At 39.8% G+C, this 20,796-nt stretch overlaps 1 protein-coding gene across 4 annotated transcripts; it reads left to right on the plus strand.

Annotated features, from left to right (window-relative positions):
• The first annotated feature begins 229 nt into the window (after window positions 1-229).
• bdg (sodium-dependent transporter bedraggled) lies at window positions 230-12,867 on the plus strand. 4 transcript variants are annotated; one of them, XM_018011389.2, is made up of 8 exons: window positions 230-462; window positions 4,591-5,417; window positions 6,572-7,857; window positions 7,931-8,098; window positions 9,072-9,351; window positions 9,421-10,205; window positions 10,271-10,506; window positions 12,061-12,867. In XM_018011389.2, exons 2-8 carry the CDS (start codon window positions 4,652-4,654, stop codon window positions 12,614-12,616), a joined length of 4,077 nt encoding a protein of 1,358 aa, XP_017866878.1. In that variant the 5' UTR covers window positions 230-462; window positions 4,591-4,651; the 3' UTR covers window positions 12,617-12,867. The 4 variants fall into 4 exon arrangements, with proteins under 4 accessions (XP_017866878.1, XP_017866880.1, XP_089328215.1 ...); XM_018011391.2 differs by having other exon boundaries at window positions 7,934-8,098; XM_089472089.1 differs by lacking the exon at window positions 230-462 and adding an exon at window positions 4,224-4,442.
• Window positions 12,868-20,796: the final 7,929 nt, after the last annotated feature.

Raw genomic sequence — 20,796 nt, forward strand, 5'->3', positions numbered from 1 at the left:
AATATATTTTAGCACTGGCTACGTTTCATATATTACTAAAACTTTCCAATTTCAATATTTACCGAATAAAATTCGTTTTGATGTTAATGCTAATTAATTAATAATGTATTATCGATAAGTTACAGTTTTAGAGTAATTGAACGCTGGTAACAGAATTTCTAAAAAACGTAGCTTTGCTACGAGCGCTTGCATTAACAATGTTATTATCTGTTATATGGCTGTTATATTTGTTAGTGAAACTCGTCAGTCGACTGTTTCTAGATGAAGTGGACGTGTCTCGCGCGTTTCGATCTTGGGATGAATATGAAAAGAAGTGCTCGCGATAATTATTTTGTTTAGTTAAGCTGATGTTTCTGCGTACCGGACGCAAAAATAACGCAAAGAATTGTGACAGATAATTTTAGAAAAAAAAGATAAACTAGATACAAGATACCAAATACGCGTGTTCCTCTGCGTTTATGTGTGAGTAATATATTATACACACATTTGGGTGCGTGTGTGCATTATGCTAACTGCTTCTACTAAGTATGCGAGCTCGAGCGTGAGCGAGATAGTGAGTGAGAGTTAGAGTGCAACATTGTGATTGTGTGGCAAGAAGAAGCAGAAGAAGCAGCGGCGGCAGCAACGCCAACGCGCTCCCCTTTCCATTGTATCTATATGTGTGCGATTGGTGGTGCCTGTTACTCTTGATAAGTTTCGTAAATTGACGCCACGAAAAAATCTTTACAAAATATTGTACTCTCCAGAGTTTTCGTTTCGAAACGAAAAATACACACATACGTCACGTATCTCTATCAGAGATGCCTGTGTGTGTGTGTATAAAGAAACACTTATATATATATATATATATATATATATATATATATATATATATATATATATATATATATATATATATATACAACGAATTGAGGATCCACCATCGTCTGGTATCGAGTGTGGTGGTAATTAAGGTGGCGCTACGTATGACCAATGCACAAGGTATTCCCCCAAAAATTGCAAAACTCGTGCGGAGAATTATGAGGAAAAAATCAGCAGCTCAGCAAATATGCTTTTGTTGTGTTTTTTCGGTTGCCATAAGAACAGTTATTATATTTCGTACAACTGGGACCCGCTCAGCGCTCGCGTATGTGTGTGCGTTCGTATCAGTGTATGTTTAGTAAAAAGTATTTCGACACGCAGTAGCTGAGCAACAATTCCCGTTATAACGTCGGCATACATTTATTTGTATGTATGTAAATAAAAAAAAAAATTCCGCGTTCCCACTTAGTAAATATTTACATTTGAATATACATATAAAATGATTGTGTTTTTGTGTGTGTGTGCTTTTGCATTCTTCTGTTTCTCTATTGCTTAGCAATTGGCGCACATTGCCTGCGACCCGGCGCATTACTAAAATATTGATCTTAATTGCAATTTTAATACGCAAAACTTCTGCCAGTCGTTGCTCTATTACTCATACATGCAGTTGATGCTAGCACCAGTGTTGCCAGATTAGCTATTTAATAGCATTTTTAGCTATTTTTGAACCCTAAATGCTACGAAAATTTTGAAAATGCTATTAGCTATAAATTTAGCTATTTCACAAACGAATATTTTGAATTTGATTTTAGTATTTAAAGCAAAAAAAAAAAAACATTTTTCGATTAAGTCCCAAATCGTAGGTAATGATCTGCGCGATACTACCACTACGACTTTATCGTACTTATAACATCAGTTGTGAATTTACACCATCGCTAATTCTTCTTGGCGCGCTTCTTGTCATTAATTGTATGTGATGGATAAAAAATATAAGCAGAAATTTCGTGATTCCTGGAAAACAATCACCGAATTTAAGAATTGGATTAAGGAGGATGAGTCGGACAACAGGCGGGCGTATTGTATATACTGCAAATGCAGTGTTTTTGCCAAATTGCACGATATTAAAATGCATGCCGCGACAAAAAAACATAAAACTGCGATTGGCGTCTTTGGGCAAAAAATTTAAACATTTTCCATGATTTCATTTAAACATGATTCCAGTTAAACAAAAATATAATTCTGATGATGATTTGGATGTGGACCAAATTGTAACATTATTAAATAACATTTAAAAATAAAATTTAAAGTAAATGCATAATGCATAAAGGTTTCAGCTATTTTGTAAGCTATTTTAAAATTTGTTTAGCTATTTTCAGCTATTTTTTAGAGACGATTTTGCTATTTTTATGTCTCAAAACCTGGCAACACTGGCTAGCACCCTCATTCGCTCTCTCCGCATAAAAAACAGTGCTTTATCAAAATAAACATAATTATAGACAATCATTTTGCAGTTTCTACAGGCTTGTTGTACGCCAACACATGAATGCAGTGCTAAACAGTGTTAATAATAAGCGGGTTTTTAATGTTAATGCAGCCATATCAAGTGTTGATTAAGTTGCTAACAAAATAGCTAGATATGGTTTAGCTAAGAGTTGTCTAAAAAAAAAAAAAAATAAATAAAATATTTATATATATATATATATATATATATATAGATATATATATAGATATATATATATATATAGATATATATATATATATATATATATATATATATATATATATATATATATATATATATATATATATATATATATATATATATATATATATATATATATATATATATATATATATAAGAGAATAGATATAGTATTTAGCTATAAAAAGGCCAAAAAGCATGTGTTTACTCTCTCGCTCGCTTTGTTGATGCGTGCGTTAGTTTTCTTGCTTGCTTGTGTGTGTGTGTGTACTAATCGCTGTTTCTCAACCCGTTGATTAACTAGTTTTGTTAGATTTTTGCTGAATGTCAATTTCATTGTAAATTGCAAGTGGCGGTGGCATTTTTGCAACACTAACAAAACAGACAACAAAATATATATACAAAAAAAAAAAAAACTAGTTGCAGTTGCTGCTTGGGGTGTTTACCATTTTCGCACGAAGGTCAAGTGCCTCCGTGATCGCCTCTCCTCTCCTCTGCTGTTAATGTATTTCGTGTGGCAGCACTAATTGCTTATTGCTTGTTTACTTTTACTTCGACATTTCGGTATTCGCATGTGCATTCGAAATGGGAGCGAAATTTAACGGTAGCTAGTCTATCTCAGGGGGGAAAGGATTGACAGCGTTGAAAGTCGCTTATGGCAGACATTTAGCAGGGAGGTAGTGGCGATAGACGACTGCTGGTCTCTGTGTGAATTTGCGATCAATGACATCTGTTCGCTAAATAATGTGACCTCTAGAGTCAACAATTAATATACAGCTGCTGGTTGATTCTATTAGCTCAAATATAGAGTAGTTGCACGCTAAAGACCCCTCTGTCTGCATTTTCGACAGCTAAAAGCTGAGATCTCTGCTGCTCTCTTTACGGCCATACTGGCTTCAGTATTCAAACCTTATGGCCACACTGGCAGCGACAAAGCTTTAGAGAAGGTCACGGCTATATTCGAAATAAACTGAAACGACAAGAAAACCAGACTTAAAACTCTTGTATTTGTGGTTTCTTCTGTTGCTGCTGCTGCTGCTGCTGCTGCTGCTATGAGAAGACATTTACTTTAATCGAGGTAACGTGCCAACGATCGCCATCTCGCTGCTCTAGACGGGCAGCTTTATGTGTGTGCATGTATATCTGTATGTACATACATATATACGTGCATAGATTTTGGCAGACATACCACTCCCTTTCAGTTACAATCAGTACTCACCGAGAAACACACACATTTACCTGCGCATACCGTAAATAAAGAGTTATTAACGGAAGTACATTCACCTGATCAGTTGAATGAACACGCGCAGCGCTGCTTTATGTTACTTCTACTTTTTATTTATTTTTCTCTTATTTTTCGCTTTTGCTATTTACGGCTGTCACATTTTATGGACAGCTGTTTGTTTTTCTCTGCTACTTTTTGTTGTTGTTCGCTACCTGTCGCTAGACCCACTCACGTGCAAACGTATCATGACTGTGGGAAGCACACGCTTGTTTGCATTTGATTGCATTTGTCTATCTGGCAAAGTGAGCTATTTAAATTGAAAGCCGCCAATCGCGCGTTCAAGTGTTACACATACTTGAACTTGTGCTGCGCATGCACAAGTCTCAAGTTGCAGTTGCAGTCACAATTTGCTATTATTTAAGACTCTTTATTTGGAGTATATTTAATTTGTTTGTTATTGTTCATGCAGGGGCTGTTTTCGGATTAATATTACAAATTTCAAACAAAAATCCTGATTGTGTTCATAGGTTTTGGTATTTTCTGAGTGTGCCGATGTCACATCGTTAATCGTGACTGTTATGCCATTGCTGCTCATCTCTAATAGAACTTGCAAAACCTGACCTGCCACATTTCGTTACTAAGCAGCACTACGGCTGTTTGTGTGCGTACAGGATGATCACAGTCGACTTTTTGCAGCAGTGTTTTAAAAGAATTGTATATTTGTAAAGTATTCAATGTTGTCTTGTAATGCTAAGCCGATCACTGCTGCATAGACTTTAGAGCTATAACATTTCACTGTTACTTCACCTGACCTACAGCAATTTGCACTGAACAACACTGCATCCGCTTGGTTTATTTACAGGACTTTAGCAATCGCTTTGCAGCACTGACCCAAAGAACAGCTGAACGGCAATGCGAACAATATGAACGGCAAAGAACAAGCAGCAGGCCGGGAATTTAAGCGCAATTCAAACGCCTACGCAAGCTTGCCCGCAACAACTAAAGTGAAACGTAAACAACAGCAGCAAGAACAACAACGACAAGAGCCGCTACGAGAGCCAGAAAGATATGGATTATCGCACAGTTTATCCAGCGAATCGATTAAACAGGCGTGCGGCTATTACGATGATGAGCCAAGCGATGAGGATCTGATTGAGATACAGCAAACGCCACAGAGTTTTTATCAACAACAGCAGCAGCATCCACATCCAATTAGCTTTCAGATGCCGCTGTCTGTTGACGATGAGCGAGATGCATTCTGTGACGTAAGCCAGGAACCACCCCTGAGTACGCCCATCAAACAGTCAGCCGTTGTGCCGGAAGAGGCGCTAAGTGTGTTAAATGAGCTGGATGCCATTCTCGATGTGCATGGTGCATCGCAGCTCAATGGCAACTGTAATTCCACTTCCGACACACCATGCTCCGATGACGACAAGGTCGAGGACTACCTCATGGACCTGGACAACTACCTGGAGGAGCTGGACAAAGAAGATCCCCTAGCCATTGGTGCTGGCCAGCCAAGCTTGCCCCACGAATCCGCACGCACACGTACCCTACCCCTAAGACGCAAGCGCAGGCAGCAGAAGCCTTCGTCAGAGGATGCGCATCCAGTCGTGGATGCCGAGTTTCAACGTGGACACCATATGAGGAAAACCTTCAGCTGTGGCCTAACGCCCAGAAGCACCAAAGGTAAATATCAAACACCGCGTACTAACTCAGCTATGACGTAATTACAAATTAATGTGTGATTCAACCAAGAGTTAAAACATGAAAACCTAATGAATCATGGGGGATTTAGTGTTCTGAATTCAGTTCGAGGTACGAATAGTTTCTAAAGCAGAGAAGGAATCGTAGAAGACTCTTATTTAGATACTGAGCTTCAACCCAGGTGGTAATAAAATTGAAAGCAACTCTGATTTCCCTCAAATTCCAAGTGGACAAATTTAAATAACCAATTATTTTCTTATATATAATCATTATCTTATATACATATAAATATATTATCATCAATTTGGATTAGTGTTTTAATAGGAATAATTACAATTAGAATTAAGCTGTAGACTAAAAGAGGGAGAACGTATAATAATTTAATAATAATAATTTAATTCCTGCTGACTATTTTTAAGAAAGAGAAATAACAATAAAAAGCTAATAAACATTCAAAGCTAATTTTAGCACGTAAAGTCGAGCATAAAGAAAGTATATAATTTAAAAGAGTTAATATCGAACCGAAACATGAATACTCTTACACCGAATAGGAATGGCTAAGAAATTTACAGATAGTTTTCTTTCTGATATTATGAAATTGGAAGGTAAATCGAAATTGTGGGTCATCACAAAGCAGATTTCAATGTAAATGTAAATATTCCTGGGATGCATCATCTAGCGTCATATTCTATAGTTCATGTGACAGCTATACGATAAGGGCAATGACACTGACATACATATCCGTATCTATACGAAGTCTACGCCAAACAGAAGAAAACTGTGTCAAGTTTCATTAAAGTAGAGTCAATTTATGAAAAGAGGCAAAGCTGTCTATAATGCTCTGCTCGATCGATGATATCTAATATCTGTTACATACATTAGGCATGTCATGAATAAGTTATGGAGCCCTACAGAGAGCATAAACTTTATAATGAAGCAGAATGAGGCCATTACATTGGAATGGTATTTAAATGTAGCTACACCAGTTTAAGTGAGCTACTTTTTCATTTAACTATCAGACTAAGTCGAGTTGGCAGCAATCCGCGAGTAGCGAAAGTCGAAGTTCGTTAACCATTAGAATTTCGTCATATTAGTGGCTATGGCTGACGAAAGATCCTCATTTTCTGCTTTTGCAGGTGGCTCGAATGCATCCCTCGAAGCGGGCGCCATTGGTGCTGGGGAGGTGGACGTGTGGAGAAGGCAATCGATGCGCCGCGCCATGGGCAATGCTGATGAAACCAAAGCGGGGGGATTGGGCGAGAAGGAGCAAGAGGAGGAGGAGGAGACCGAGCAGGAGCCGTATTCGAGGGCGTTGCTTGTGCATCTCCCCGACTGCGAGACGAGCACTGGCAGCGAAATGCGACGCAGCTTCTCACAGGGCGACTGCCAGCAGGGACAGGAGATGCTCACCGAGGCGCAGATCTTTCACAATCTGCTGCAGAACGAGCAGCGCACGGCGCGCGCAGTCAGCGAACAGTTAGAGCAGCGACCACGGCAATACGGACGACGCCTCGAGGGGCATCCGTCTATGAGTCCGGCACGTGGCATTGGCATTGGAGTTGGACTTGTCGCTTCGCCGCTTAGTCGACCGCAGAGTGCGCCCGCGCAAACGCAGCAGCCAAGCGAGACGCTGGAGACGCCCACCCATGCCATGATGTCGACTCTCTGCTCAGACCTAAGCTCAGCGCGCTCCTCACGCATACCCAGCCCCGTCTCGCTAGTGAGCAGCAGCAGCAGCGGTAGCGGCAGCAGCAGCGACAGCTCCACGGTGAGCACGGCGGCCGACCAGGATCAGCTGGAGCTGGCGCAGACGCAGACAACGATGTGCAGCGGCAGCAGTGGAGGCGGCAGCACAACTCCACTGGAGCCGCAGCAACTGCACGAGAAATGCGGATTCAATAGCCAATGGCCGCATGCAGCGAGTCGCACGCTCGCCCTGATTGGTTGCACCCTGGGCGTGTTTAATCTCTGCCGCTTTGCAGTGCTCACCATAAACTACGGCGGGAACTTTCTGCTGCAGTTCCTGATGTTGTCCATCATATTTGGCATACCTTTGTTCTGGCTGCAGATGTGCTTGGGCGCCAAGATCAAAGCGGGTCCCGTTTCCATGTGGAAGATAAGTCCCATCTGCTCCGGCGTAGGCATTGCTCTGACCATGGTCCAGTGCTTCTTGGCCATCTACTCAACTGTCGCGGTTGCCTGGATCCTCGTCTACCTGCGCGACGTCTTTCCCTCGCCCATGTACGCGCACAACGTATATCGGTGGCAGAAGCAGCCGTTTCCCTACCGCTACGACGCCCTCAATGATACAGGCAATCTGACCAATACGGTGGCCGAGTACTTCAATATCGTGGTGCTGCAGCGCCTTCACTTGGCCAAGCATCCGGATGTGGGCGGCATACGATTCCATGTTAATGATCGGGTAGGTGCACGTTTGCAAAGCATTTTTTGTGTCAAATCCCAATTGTAATCGACTAACGATCTCTTTTCTTCAGCAGCTGGCGGCTTGCTTGGTTCTCATCTGGGCTGCTGTCTTTCTAATACTCTGCAAGGGCCTCAAGTCCTTGGGCAAGCTGACTTACCTGATCAACACGATACCGTTCCTGGCTCTGATCGCTGTTACTGGCAAATTCGTCAGCATTGTGGATCCAGCTAGCTTACAGGTATGTCCACTGCTCTTCCATCTGAGAAGGCAGAAAATCTAAAGCTAAAGGGCTGCTTAACTGACGTGGAAATTTGTGTTGAGACAAAGAATAGATCTAAAGGAAATGAGCGAAAGACTTTTATAACACAAATTAAAAACGTGAATACCATCTTTATTGTCCTATTTCCCACGCTTCCAATGTTTATTTGTATGTATGTTTTTCGACAAATCAATAGAAGGTAGCTTGAGTCGTTAAGTTTGTTGTATTTGTAGGACGATAAAGAGTTCCCGATTTGATCTCTTCGTGGTAAGTGCAGAAAATATATTGCCAGTACAGATTTGCCACGCTCCTAATAGGCTTTGAGATTCAAGAATCGAGTTTTAGGCGGGACATCCACAGTCGAATTTGTTGTGTTCGTCAAAACAATTTATGTTGTCAAAACGAAAATAAATTCTCTGCGCGCTTCGTACAGGCGCGAACTGGCAAAAATAAAAAGTCAGGTGCCTTCTCTTGTTTTAAATAAACGTGTATGGCCCTTAAGGCTTAAAGCCTTCATCAGCCTGCATGTTCTCAATACAAAATTTTATTTTGAAATGATGTTCGCGAAGATGTTCGTTTTACTCGAATATGATTTATAAATTTCTACTTACTTTCTTAATCTTGGGCTTTCAACTCAATACGTTTCAAATTTCAACTCTCTAGCACTTGAAATAACAGTGTTTTTGTCTTTCGGTTTCCTCCTGCTCCTTAGTGGGAATATAGGGATAACTTGACATTAGGAGACGATATATATCTACAAATTTCAATAGCGGCGAAACGGTTTTTGTGAGTAGATAACAAGACCGAGACATCTCAGTCGACTAAGGTGGGAGCAATAAAATAAAGCAATAAAATAAAGCGGCCAACATGCATAGACTTACAACTCCAAAAGTATATCTTTTCAACCGCCCTCATTCCATTAATAATAGCTTTAAAATATTTTCCGTTTTAGAACGTTTTTGCAGCAAGTGATTTTGATGACTTTCTGGTGAATTCAAACACATGGACGGCGGCCACGCAGGAGACATTTCTGACGTGGGGTCTGCTGGGCGCCTCGGTGATAGCCATTACAAGTCGCACCCATGCGAATGCCAGCAAGGCGACGCTGCGACGCGATGCAATACTCCTCGTGCTGCTCACGCTGCTCGGCTTGAGTCTGGTGGCGCTTCTGGCGATGTGCTGTGAGCAGATTCTGCGGCAACACGGCTACATTTATGTGCCTGGTTCGTTTGGTATGATGAAAGACGCACCTATTGAAAATTGAAAATATTGGCTAATCGTGCGTTTTGTTCCGTTTGCAGAGACTCCGGATTCGTATACGTCCGTGTATTCGTTGCAGGCGCATACCAATCCGCAGCTGCTGTCCTATCCGCGTTCCCTGGTGCCGCACTACTCCTCGTTTCTGGGCGAGACCTATCGCAGGAACAAGACCATATTGCACATAGAAAGCGGCTTTCAGGCACTGCGCTTCATTACGGAGCTGCTGCCTGCCGTTCTGTCGCTGGCTAGCGATGCCGTGTCCTGGGTCTGGGCCGCGGTCGCATTTGGCATGTTCGCGGGCTTTGGCCTGGCGCAGCTATGCGTCATGTGGAAGCCCATTTCGAGCGCGCTGGGCAACTCGACGAGCTCCGTGCTGCTTAGTTGCGTGACTGGGATGCTGCTGAGCATTCCGTTCGCTACAGAAATGGGGATCTCCATATTGTATTATGTGGACTTCCTACTTGGCGGATCCTGGTTCATACCCATCATTTGGGCGGCGCAAATCTTTGGCGTGTTCCTCATACGCGGGCGCCCCTACAATGGAGACGATCTGGTCAACGATTTGCGCATGTGCGGCTCCATGTCTGCATTCCTGGCGCTCTCCTGGAATGTGCTGCTGCCAATTGGCCTGATCACTCTCTCAGTGATTGACTACAAGGCCTCGCTGTCCAACCAGTTCTATTACTGGCGCGGCAAGTCCTACTTCAGCTACTGGAGCCGCAAAATGGGTAGCCTCATACAAATTGGCATTGTGCTCATCATACCCGTCACAGCCATTGTGCAGATCTATCGCTACTTGACCAACGGTCCTCCAGATATACTCGAGGTGAGTCGATTTGGTTTCAGCTCAATGTGAATTCTCGTTTAACTCTTGCACTCCCTCATCCTTAGCGCATTCAACACCTGTATCGTCCGCCCGCGGAGGGCGATACTTTACGCCGCCCCTCCGCTCGCCAGCGTTCAGCCTTGGAGCGGCAAAATGCCACCGCCCAGCAGCAGGATAGAGCCCAACATGATGCACAAAATGATGCGCCGCCAAAGTACACGCCACCGCCATCCTACACTACAGCCACGGGAGCTCGGTTGGCCAAAATGTTGCGTCAGAGCATCAGACGCAGTGTGCGAAGGTAAGAAGGTTTAGGAAAATGGCTTTCAAAATGTTGATCAAGTTAGATTTTTTGTTACCAAGCACAATGCAAAATTTAATACTTCACAAGAAACCTGAGCTCGAGCCTATCGAATATATTGCTACTATATATTATTACTATATTCAGTTACTACTACTACTTTCATAATCTGCATTCATTAAAGCAGAACCTCTTGGTTGTAAAGATATATATAATATATATTATATACGTTTACAATTTTAAATTTATGAAGTTTTGACTTACATCAATATATTAACTTAAGCTGCAATTGTATAAATATATTTGGTTGAAACAATTTCGAACTGTGAAGTTATAACAAAATACAAATGTGCTGTAAACATAGTGTTTATACCCGACCCAAGACATAACAAAAGTAAAAACGTTGCAGTCGGGCGTTACCGACTGCGGAATACTCATTCACACCCCATAAGAAATGTAGTAGCTAAGTTTCGCTCTAATACTGTAGAAAATAAAGTTTTTCCCGATTTGCCACGCCCCTACTGGGCGTAGACACCTTATTTTTGGTCAGTTCTTAGAACGAGATAACGGTACCCTAACTGCAAAGTTTGAATGCTTACCCTCAAAAAATGTGAAAATTACAGGGTATTTTTCGATATGCCACGCCCATAAAGAGCCGTAATAATTATTTTTGGGTCATCTATAGAGGAGGTTACTGATAACTTAACTATCTAAATTTGAAGCGTCTAGTTATTATACTTAAGGAGATATAAACTTTTGCCGTTTGCCACGCCCCCTGTGCGAGGACATATATTCGACAAAGAATTTTGTTCTTGGGTGATCAGCCCGAGTATATACACAAAGTTTGAGGTCTCTGGCAACAATAGTGTTAAAAATATAGCAGAATTTTAAAAATCACTATATCTTCAGATCCGATTTGGCACGCCCCTAATGGGCGTAGACTTATAATTTTGTCTTTAGACTTTATAGAATCATAACATTAGCTGACGTGAAAAATTTCAGCGCTCTAGCTGTAAAACTCTTGGAGATACAGTTTTATCCGAATTGCCACGCCCCCAATGGGCGTAGATATATCCACCATAGCTCGTGGTCGATGCGGATTCGTATTCCAAATATCAGCTTTCTAGCTCTTCAATTAATATGATTTCTGGCATATCGGAAAATGCATTTTCCGATTTGCCACGCCCCTAGTGGGAAAATTTTAACACTTTATAAATCGGTGGATATACACGAGTATGTGTTCCAAATTTCAAGTCTCTAGCTTCAATAGCGCCGAAATAGACAGCGCCAAACAGACGGACAGCAAGACGGACATTGCACAAAACCAATATACTAATTCACTTTCGTGAATGAGTATAATTACTCATAAATCAAACATCATGCTATTTACATAAGTCAAATAAATATATTGTATTATTTATATTTATATTATTATATATATTTTAATTTCTATTTCTATTTGTATTTTGTATTTGTATTTGTATTTGTATACGTATTTCTAATTTTTTTTAGAATGATAAAATCATCTATTTTTGGTTTTGTTATCCTTTTCAGAGTCCTCGGGGATTCATCAAGTCGCACACGTCCCATACTCTCCTTGGATGCCGAGTCGCCCTCGCCTGTCGCACCGCCAGATTATTTGACAATATTAACGAATCCTTCTGGCTCTGGGGCTACCGTTCCTGCTCCAGCCGATGGCAATAGCAGTCCGGAGTCTATTGAGATAGGCCAGCGTCCAAGTGGCTATGCGCAGCGATCGCAGTCTCTGGGTCGGAAAGTCCAGATGGCTTCCGCGTCTGCCTCGGCCCCGACGACGGCTACACTGGAGCGTGGTAACAGCGGTAATTTTATTCAACGCCCCTATACCGCCGAGGATGTGGTCACCATACTACGTTCCTCGGTGAGGCATCGACCGCCGTCCCGGCAAGTTGCTGGCCCGTTGGCCACAACGTTGCCTCGTCCACCTGCCATGTCCACGCACCTGGAGGATGCATCGTTTCGTTCGATTGAGAATCTGGTGCTCAATGCAGAGCCGCCGGACCAAACGCCCGGCGTTGGCGTTGGTGTGGGCGACGCGGAACAACATAATAATAATACATCTGTGATTTAATGACTAATATATATCGTATCGTATCATGTCGAACCGTACCGTACCGTAAGGTACATATATTAGATATATATTAAATACATACATATAGACTATTCTACTGAGAATCACATATCTGCTTGCTTTCTTAGACTTGATTAGCGCTAGTTCAATACGAATAATAATTTGTAGCTATGTCGAATAATTATGTAATAATAGAATACAAATTAGTATTTGACGAAAACAACATATGATAATAAAAAACAAAAACAAAATGTTATTTTCTTTAATTAAGGAGAGGGCAACTGTTAGCTTGATTTTGTACATACATAAATATAAACAGGAACTCACTTCTATATAAGCCGCAAAAATTGTAAGTAAACATACATACATGCAGAAATCCAAGCACATACACACATTTCCCCTTTATTTTTGAATTCATGCATTCATCCTCACACATATATATAAATATGCATCATATGACCCACACATGCATTCAAAAACGGTTATTATTGTTACGCATTCAATACTTATGTGTGTGCGTGTATGACCCTGCATTGCCTGGACCAAAATCGTTATTCATATATTTTATGAATATTGTCAGTTTTAGCTACTTTTCTGGCAAAATAATCATTCCAATTGGATTCACAAACTACCCTCTTCGCAACAATAAGTCATGATTAAAGAGAACCAGATCTCCGATCTGATGACAATAGGTGTAGCCTACGTGCCTGGTGGCTAAGCGCGGCGCTTTTGCGCAGTTCGGAGCGTAAATTTAATCCGATTAATAACCCTGACCAGACAAATTAAAAAAAATTTTTTTCTTTTTTTTTTGTAACGGAAACGCACATAAAGTAGAAAAGATGAAGAGGAAGTAATACGTTGCAAGTTCAAGAGGAATATCCTTTGCATGCGTGTCAGCAAATTTTACCTACAATTTTTTTGTTTTTGACTGTCATTTTAATACTTTTCTTTACCTAATGCTCAATAATTTTAAATAGTCACGTTCCCGCCAATTAGAGTTGCCAGAGTGTCGAATTGTAAAATAAATCTCACGGTATGTAATAAAAGTGTAATAAATTATTATAATTATTCACCTAGAGCACAAATTAAAATTATTAGTTCAGTTTAATTCAGTAAAACTTTTGATTTAGTCAACGTTGCTTGAACTACTTTTTACTTTACGGGATTACCAACAAGGTGGCAGCAATATGCTCTATCGTGAATATCAGAAATCTACGTTAACAGTGAGGTTCACCTCTTAACAGTTGCTTGAATTTTATCAACAGTTTACATGTTGCTAGAGCGCATACAGGGTGAACGAATGTTGCTGTATGTAAAAATTGAGCAGCATGTTCCGCTTTTCGCTCTTATTTTTGAGAGCGCGCTCGTTTTTGTGCTCTCAACAACGTTTTTCTCTCTCCAACTTTAACAGCATCTGTTAAATGTAAAGTAAAATGGTTATAGCAGCTGTAAACATCTTGTTATTGTGGAATTAGTCGTTGAAGCGTACGGTCGATTACGTGGTTGTGAGCGAGTTTAAACCACATACGAGGCTTAAGTGCAAAGAATCGAAAATAAATTAAATTGAAAACGAAAAATAAAAACTTTTAAACGCGCCAAACGGCAAGCTGTTGTGAATGAAACCTTGCTTGAATGCATTTAATAAAGGAGCGCAAGGGTCTTAAATGCAACTCAATGAAACACTAAATTCTGTTGTTTGTTGTGCAAAAACGTTTTTGTAGCATTGCCGCTAACAACAACCCAATCGTCGACGCCGCCGTCGCAGTCGCTGTCGGCAGTCTCAGTCGAAATCGCAGGTCGACTTCGTCGTCAAAAAAGTGCTCAAACAAGATTTCCACTTGAAATTCCTGAATTTCGTTCGCGACGCGCAGCAAAAACAAAATAAAAGAAGCAATATATAAATGGAAATATAGAAGCGCAATACAAATACAAATTTAAATAAATACCTAAATTTCTGCAAATGCAGACAGCATTTTGAATGTGTTTATAACGGTGTCTGCCTACAATCAATGTATATGCGTGCATGTGTGTGTCATAATTTTGTGCAGTTTGGAAACACTTTTGGATTAGCGGCGCTTTTATTTACATAGACTTTGCACGACTAATTGGTAAGTGTGGCCATCTTTGCGTTTGTTCAGACTCCATTTGTAGGTGTTAAAGCAGAGCAAAAGCAATAGAGAGAAGTAGACACAATAATAACAACAACAGCAATTTGTAGTAGTTTTTTTGTATTAGCATTTTTATGTCGCCGTTTGGCTAGTTGACAAACAAACTTGCAGTGAGAGACAGAGAGGAAAAAAGAGAGGGAGAGAGAGAGAGAGTGAGAGGGAAAGAGAAAGAGAGTCGCACGCACACAATACACAAAGGATTTCGGAACGTTTGGGTGGGACGCTAAACTAACCCTCTGCCGCTGCCGCTGCTGCGCTCTGTCATGCTGTGCCGTTCTCTCGCTCTATCTTATGCTGATTTTCTTACTCTCTTACACTCAGCGCCGAGTACTGTGCTACTGAAATTCGCAGCTTTTGCGTCGCTGCTTATGCATGCGTGTGAGAGTGTGTGTCTTGTTTTTATTTATTTTGATGGCGTATTTCGGCATTTTGCTTTGTCAGAGCAGAGCACGTATGTGTGTGAGTGTGCATGTATGTTTATGTGTGTGTTTAGTTTTCTTCTGCATTAAAATGAATTCGCAATAAATATTGCCTATGTCAAATAAAAGGACGATGAGCCAGCCTTTTTGCTCTATCTCTCTCTAATCTCGGGGGACACTAATGTTTTACGACAATTTGTGTGCCCACCAATACAAATACAAAACTTAATGCACACATCAACGGCAAATTAGATGTACATACTCGAAGGCAAATGTACTAATAACAATCATTGAGTGCCTCTCAGCCTCTCCATTCGAGTTTCTGTATGTATGTGTATGATTGTGTCATTCGTTGATTTGGCCATTGCTTCCAATACATTAAAGGAGAAGGGGCCTCTGCCCACTTAAGCATACTTCGAATGTCATTTGTTTGAATTCGTTTTGTTTTGTTTCTGTTTTAATTCTTGTCAACTGACAAATTTTTATTGTCTCTCCCACACCATTTCATTTGACGCACTAATCGCTTACTTAAAACTACACACTAAAGCTTAGACGTCGACGAAAGACGGAAACAAGTGTAAATAAACAAAACAACTTATGCTCATAAAACATACTTCATTCACGCACATACACACACATGCAGACAGACAACAATAAAAAATAAAAAAAATAAATAAATAAATAAAATATATATATATATCAAGAAGTTTTCCAATTTGGTCCATACCGAATATCATTTACTTTAACCGCTCTGCAGTAATTTTCAACAGGTTTGCCGGAAAAACTAATTCGCTAGTCGCAATTTCGATTGGAGTCCGGGCAAAGACTGCCTCTATTCATGGTGTTTGGGGACCTTCTTATCTATGCGTGCCCATTGAATTTATCTGGAATGTAGTGCAATCGATTGAACGATGTTATCTAATCCGAGTGAATGCAAAGAGGAAAATCAGAGCAATAAACCAATCGATTATCTGGCCAGCCTTCGTCTGGGCTATAGCCCACTTCTCCTCTTCCTTTCCTCATTTCGATAGTAACTAAATAAACAATCGAAATCGCATTGCATCGCAATCGGCTCATTTGTGTTTTTCAACGCGCCTTTTAATGCCGTCGTTAATTGTGAGCGCTTCGACTTTGCTTGTAATTAGTTGTGAATTGGATTTGGATCACATAAAAGTGTTGATTATTCACACACACATGAACTCACACACACACACATTCCGTTGATGGTGATGTTAATGTTAATGTTAATGCTAAGTCTCCAACTGACTGACTGCCCGGCAGGGTGTGAAGTGTTTTTCTTTTGTGGAATTAAGGTTAGCCTTCTCTACTTTTTATACCCTGAACCCATTTTCAATGGGAAATCAGGGTATAATGGTTTTGTTGAAATGTATGTAACAGGGAGAAGGAGGCGTGGCAGACCCCACAAAGTATATATATTCTTGATCAGGGTGACGAGCTGAGTTGATTTGGCCCTGTCCGTCTGTCTGTCCGTCTGTCCGTCTGTCCGTCTGTCCGTCTGTCCGTCTGTCCGTCTGTCCGTATGTATGAACGCGTCGATTTCAGAAGATATAAGAGCTAGAGACTTCAAATTTTTTTTAAAATGTCCGTAATTACAGCGCGCATATCAAGTTTATCATTAAAATTCGATAACTCATCCCGATCTTTTTTATCGATAAAAAACCTTATCGAAAACCAGTTATAAAATTATATCTTCTACACCTTTATTGCTAGAGTCTCCAAATTTTTAATGTATGCTTACATGCAATTTAAACAATTTCGGTTTTTGTTAAAATTTACCCCCCACCCTTAAATTCACCCCCTCACCCTCACTTTTGTAAAAAGCGTATTTCAAATACTAGAGACTTGTGCTTTGGCAATTACATGCATATCTATATTATAATCATAATCTTAAAGTTTCATGAAGATCGTACGTCCATAAAAAAAGTTATTAAACAATTAAGTTCTCATAGTAAGCGCACACTGCAGCCCATGCGTGTTTATGCGTGGGTGCTTGTGTGTGTATGTGTTTGTGTATGTGTGTGTGTATGTGTATGTGTGTGTGTATGCGTTTGTGTATGTATGCGTGTGTGTGTGTGTGTATGTGTGTCTGTATGCGTGTGTGTGTATGTATGCCTGTGTGTGCGTACGTGCGTGTGTGTGTGCGTGTTTCTTGTGTAAGCTGAAAGACGCGAAAAATTATTATGCTCCAAGGGTTCAGGGGATCTCGTAGTCGAGCAGTCTCGACTAGAGCTTTCTTACTTGTTTTTATTTCTTTTCAGATGTAGTTGTAGATGTTGTAGTGAAAGTCTTGGCTCTGGCTCTCAGGTGGCAAAACTTGGTCAGCAAATGAGCCCTGCGAGTGACCCCAAGAAAATCCTCTTAAGTACTTTTCGCTCAGCAATTTTTCTCCTATTCAATTAACAAAAAAGTGTACAAAAAATGTTGCCCTTGTCAAAATAGCAGTGTATATTAAAAAACTAACCAAACAAGTAGAAAAGCTCTAGTCGAGACTGCTCGACTACGAGATCACCTGGGTATATCATTGAAATGAATGTATTTGACCAAGCTTAGAGACTTGAGCTTTGCCAAATACATGCATTTCAATTTGAAATACGCTTTTTACAACTTTAGGGGTGGGGGTGAATTATAACAAAAATTGAAATTATGATGATTTTTTTTTTTTTAAATAGCCAAAACAGAAAAGAGTTTAGAAAGGCAATAAAATACAATATGTATATTGCATAACGGATGCGCTACAAAAGAAGAAAATTATAAAATTAAAAATTTTCTAAAATATTTGATATGTTATATCTATCTTATGATATACACTGAGAACTAATGTTGGATCAAAAATGTAGAAACTAAGTATTTCAATATCGACATCCAAATTAATAATAATATACATTTATAGTAATATCGTTTGAAAAGTATTGAGTTTTCATTCAGGGTTTTGGATCCAAGAGGCGTATGTATGTTATACGTTAATAATTGTTTGTATATAGCATAAATGTGTATATATAATTGTTGATGTATCAATTTATTATTGGTTTGCGTAGTCAGCGTAGTCAGCGTTTACTGAAGCGATTCCTCTTTAGAGATATCTATTTTCGCCTTCAGCAGACATTCTACCTGCCGTTTTCTGAAGGGTTTTAGCATAAGACTCCAAAACTTCAACCTGAAAGACAATCATCAAGTTATGTACAATTGAATCATTTCCGCGTTGTCTCGTTTTTTTTTTATTTACCTTTTTTTGGTTAACACAATTACAAATTGCCACTTTTTTCTCCGGGCTTTTGCAAGTCATGAGAGGCAAGGGGAAATGGGAATAGAGAGATAGAAAATGGCTCTCCATGAAGACCCAACGACTAACTCTAGTGCAGCAACTAAACATCAAAGTTATTTCATGTCTTCATAAATTGTTGCGCTATTTAAACTGCGGCAGCGACTGGGCCTTTCTTTCTTATCCCTCACTTTTTGACTAAGTGAAATGACCTGGCATTCTGTGGAAGAGGGAGAGAGAGAGGAAGGGGGAGAGGGATAGAGAGGGAGGAAAGAAACGAAATGCTTGAGCCGTGGGGAAGGTTAATGTCTTATCGACATGCCGCAATCTATGTATTTAATTGACTCAACTGCAATTATAGTGTACACAGCATATATACATATATATAAACACACACATATATGTATATGTATTTATATATATATAATATTGTTGTGGTTGTCTGTGAAGTGTCTTCTTCCTTGGGCTGCAGATAAAAGTCGCGTCGTAAATACTAAAAACTCGCCTATAATGATTTCGCATAAATCGTGACTACTCGCCAAAATGAAAGGCGAGAATTTATACAAACAGCAAGTTACATTGTTGTTGTAGCCGCTGCTGTTGTTATTGTTGTTGCAACGTCTCGTGGTGTCGGTGTCAGAGGCTAGTCCCGAGACTCCCGTTGAGTCCATCGCTTTGGTCAGTCACAGCACCAGCCAAAGTTAATGCCAAAAAAAAAGAGACGAGAAGTGGAAAGAGAGGGAGAGGGAGAGAGAGAGAGAGAAAGACAGAGATGAGAAGGGTAGAGTAGAGTGGAGTAGCAAACCTGTAGCCACAATTCGCCATTGCCTACTAGAGATGGACACGTGACGCACTAATCTGGGGGGCTGCCCGCACGAAAATCCCATTGCAAAATAATTGATATTTATGTTAACAAATTACACACACAACAGCTTGTGCCTTAGCCAAATTGTTATTTATATATATACGCAATTGTCAGCATATTGAAGAAGATTTTTAGACTAAATATTATTTTCGATTAATTATAATAAAGCTAAATGCTACTTAAGACTAATATATTATAAATCATGGTAAAGCTTTCGGGTATAAAAGTAGTTTATTAGTAGTTGGTTGAAGGTGCATAAACTTATATTCTTAACTTTAAGATTAAGAGAAAGCTCATTAATATTTATTTTCTAATAATTGATATTATATGAAAGCAAAGGCTTCATTTAAATTGTTTTGTTTTTCACCCGTCATAATATGAATGTAAATATAAATATTAATACATTTGCATTTATAAATATAAGAAATGAGAAAATAAAAAAATTTAATCCTGGTGAATAGGATATTGAAAGATAATTACGTGTTTATATAATAAGCCTAATGAAAAACTTGACACAATGGTGCTATGCTTAAACTAAGATCACTAATTTGATGTACAAAATAGTTATATTATAAAACATTTCACGCTTCGATTCCTTTAGATAAACACTATTCGCTTGAGATCACGATCTTGATCACTCGCCCATCTCCAATTAGTGCAACTGTTGCAGGCCGCAGAAATGAATACATATGTAGAAATACATACACATATACATATACATATACTTGTACATATATATATATTAAGTGTTACTTCGACGCTTTGCTGGGATAGGGATTTCCTTGTTGTTGTTGCTCTCATCTGACATCGTCGTGGCCATTGCCAAATCGTTAGCACTTGGCTTGGCCACAGACTGAGACTGAGCCTCAGTGCCAGTCGTCGTTAAATCTGCGGCAGTCGTAGTCGCATCATTCTCTTCACCGTCATCATCATTATTATTATCATCATAATCATTATTACTAACATTGGACGTTGAAAATCTCAAGACAGGGGCAACAATGGGCAAAGCACCCGCAGTCTCCTGCCTCCAGTTTTGGCTATGGGTCTTCAAGTGTATAATGAAATAAAAATATGTATTTAAACTTTATTTGATTGTCGTTGATTTCGGCGACGGCAACGGCGACGAGAGCGTCACGCTCTTCCGCACCCGCGCCCACTCTCCAAACATTTTTTTCTCCTCACTCTACGCCTCATTATACCCTGTTGCTTATGGGTATGGCAGACGCTTGAAGTATTTGCTATAGAAATCCTATAAGTGTATAAATATATATTTATTGTGCGTAGTTTCCTTCGGTTCCTTCAATTTATATTGTTTTTCGGGTTGGAAGTGCTATTGTCCACTATAGTCACAAGTTAAATAAATTATATATTGATATAATACTATCACCTTATCTATTATAGCTATAACCAAAAAGAAACATGCAGATTTGGTTACAGGGTATATGCCG

This window comes from Drosophila arizonae, chromosome 5 (assembly GCF_054131065.1).
Source record: "Drosophila arizonae isolate 15081-1271.41 chromosome 5, UAZ_ARI_1.0, whole genome shotgun sequence".
Taxonomy (NCBI): Eukaryota; Metazoa; Arthropoda; class Insecta; order Diptera; family Drosophilidae; genus Drosophila; species Drosophila arizonae.

Coding starts and splice junctions, on each gene's coding strand:
- bdg (XM_018011389.2), top strand. CDS start 4,652: ATGAACGGCAAAGAACAAGCAGCAGGCCGGGAATTTAAGCGCAATTCA. Junction 10,206..10,270: donor GTCCTCCAGATATACTCGAG/GTGAGTCGATTT, acceptor CCTCATCCTTAG/CGCATTCAACACCTGTATCG. Junction 10,507..12,060: donor ATCAGACGCAGTGTGCGAAG/GTAAGAAGGTTT, acceptor TATCCTTTTCAG/AGTCCTCGGGGATTCATCAA.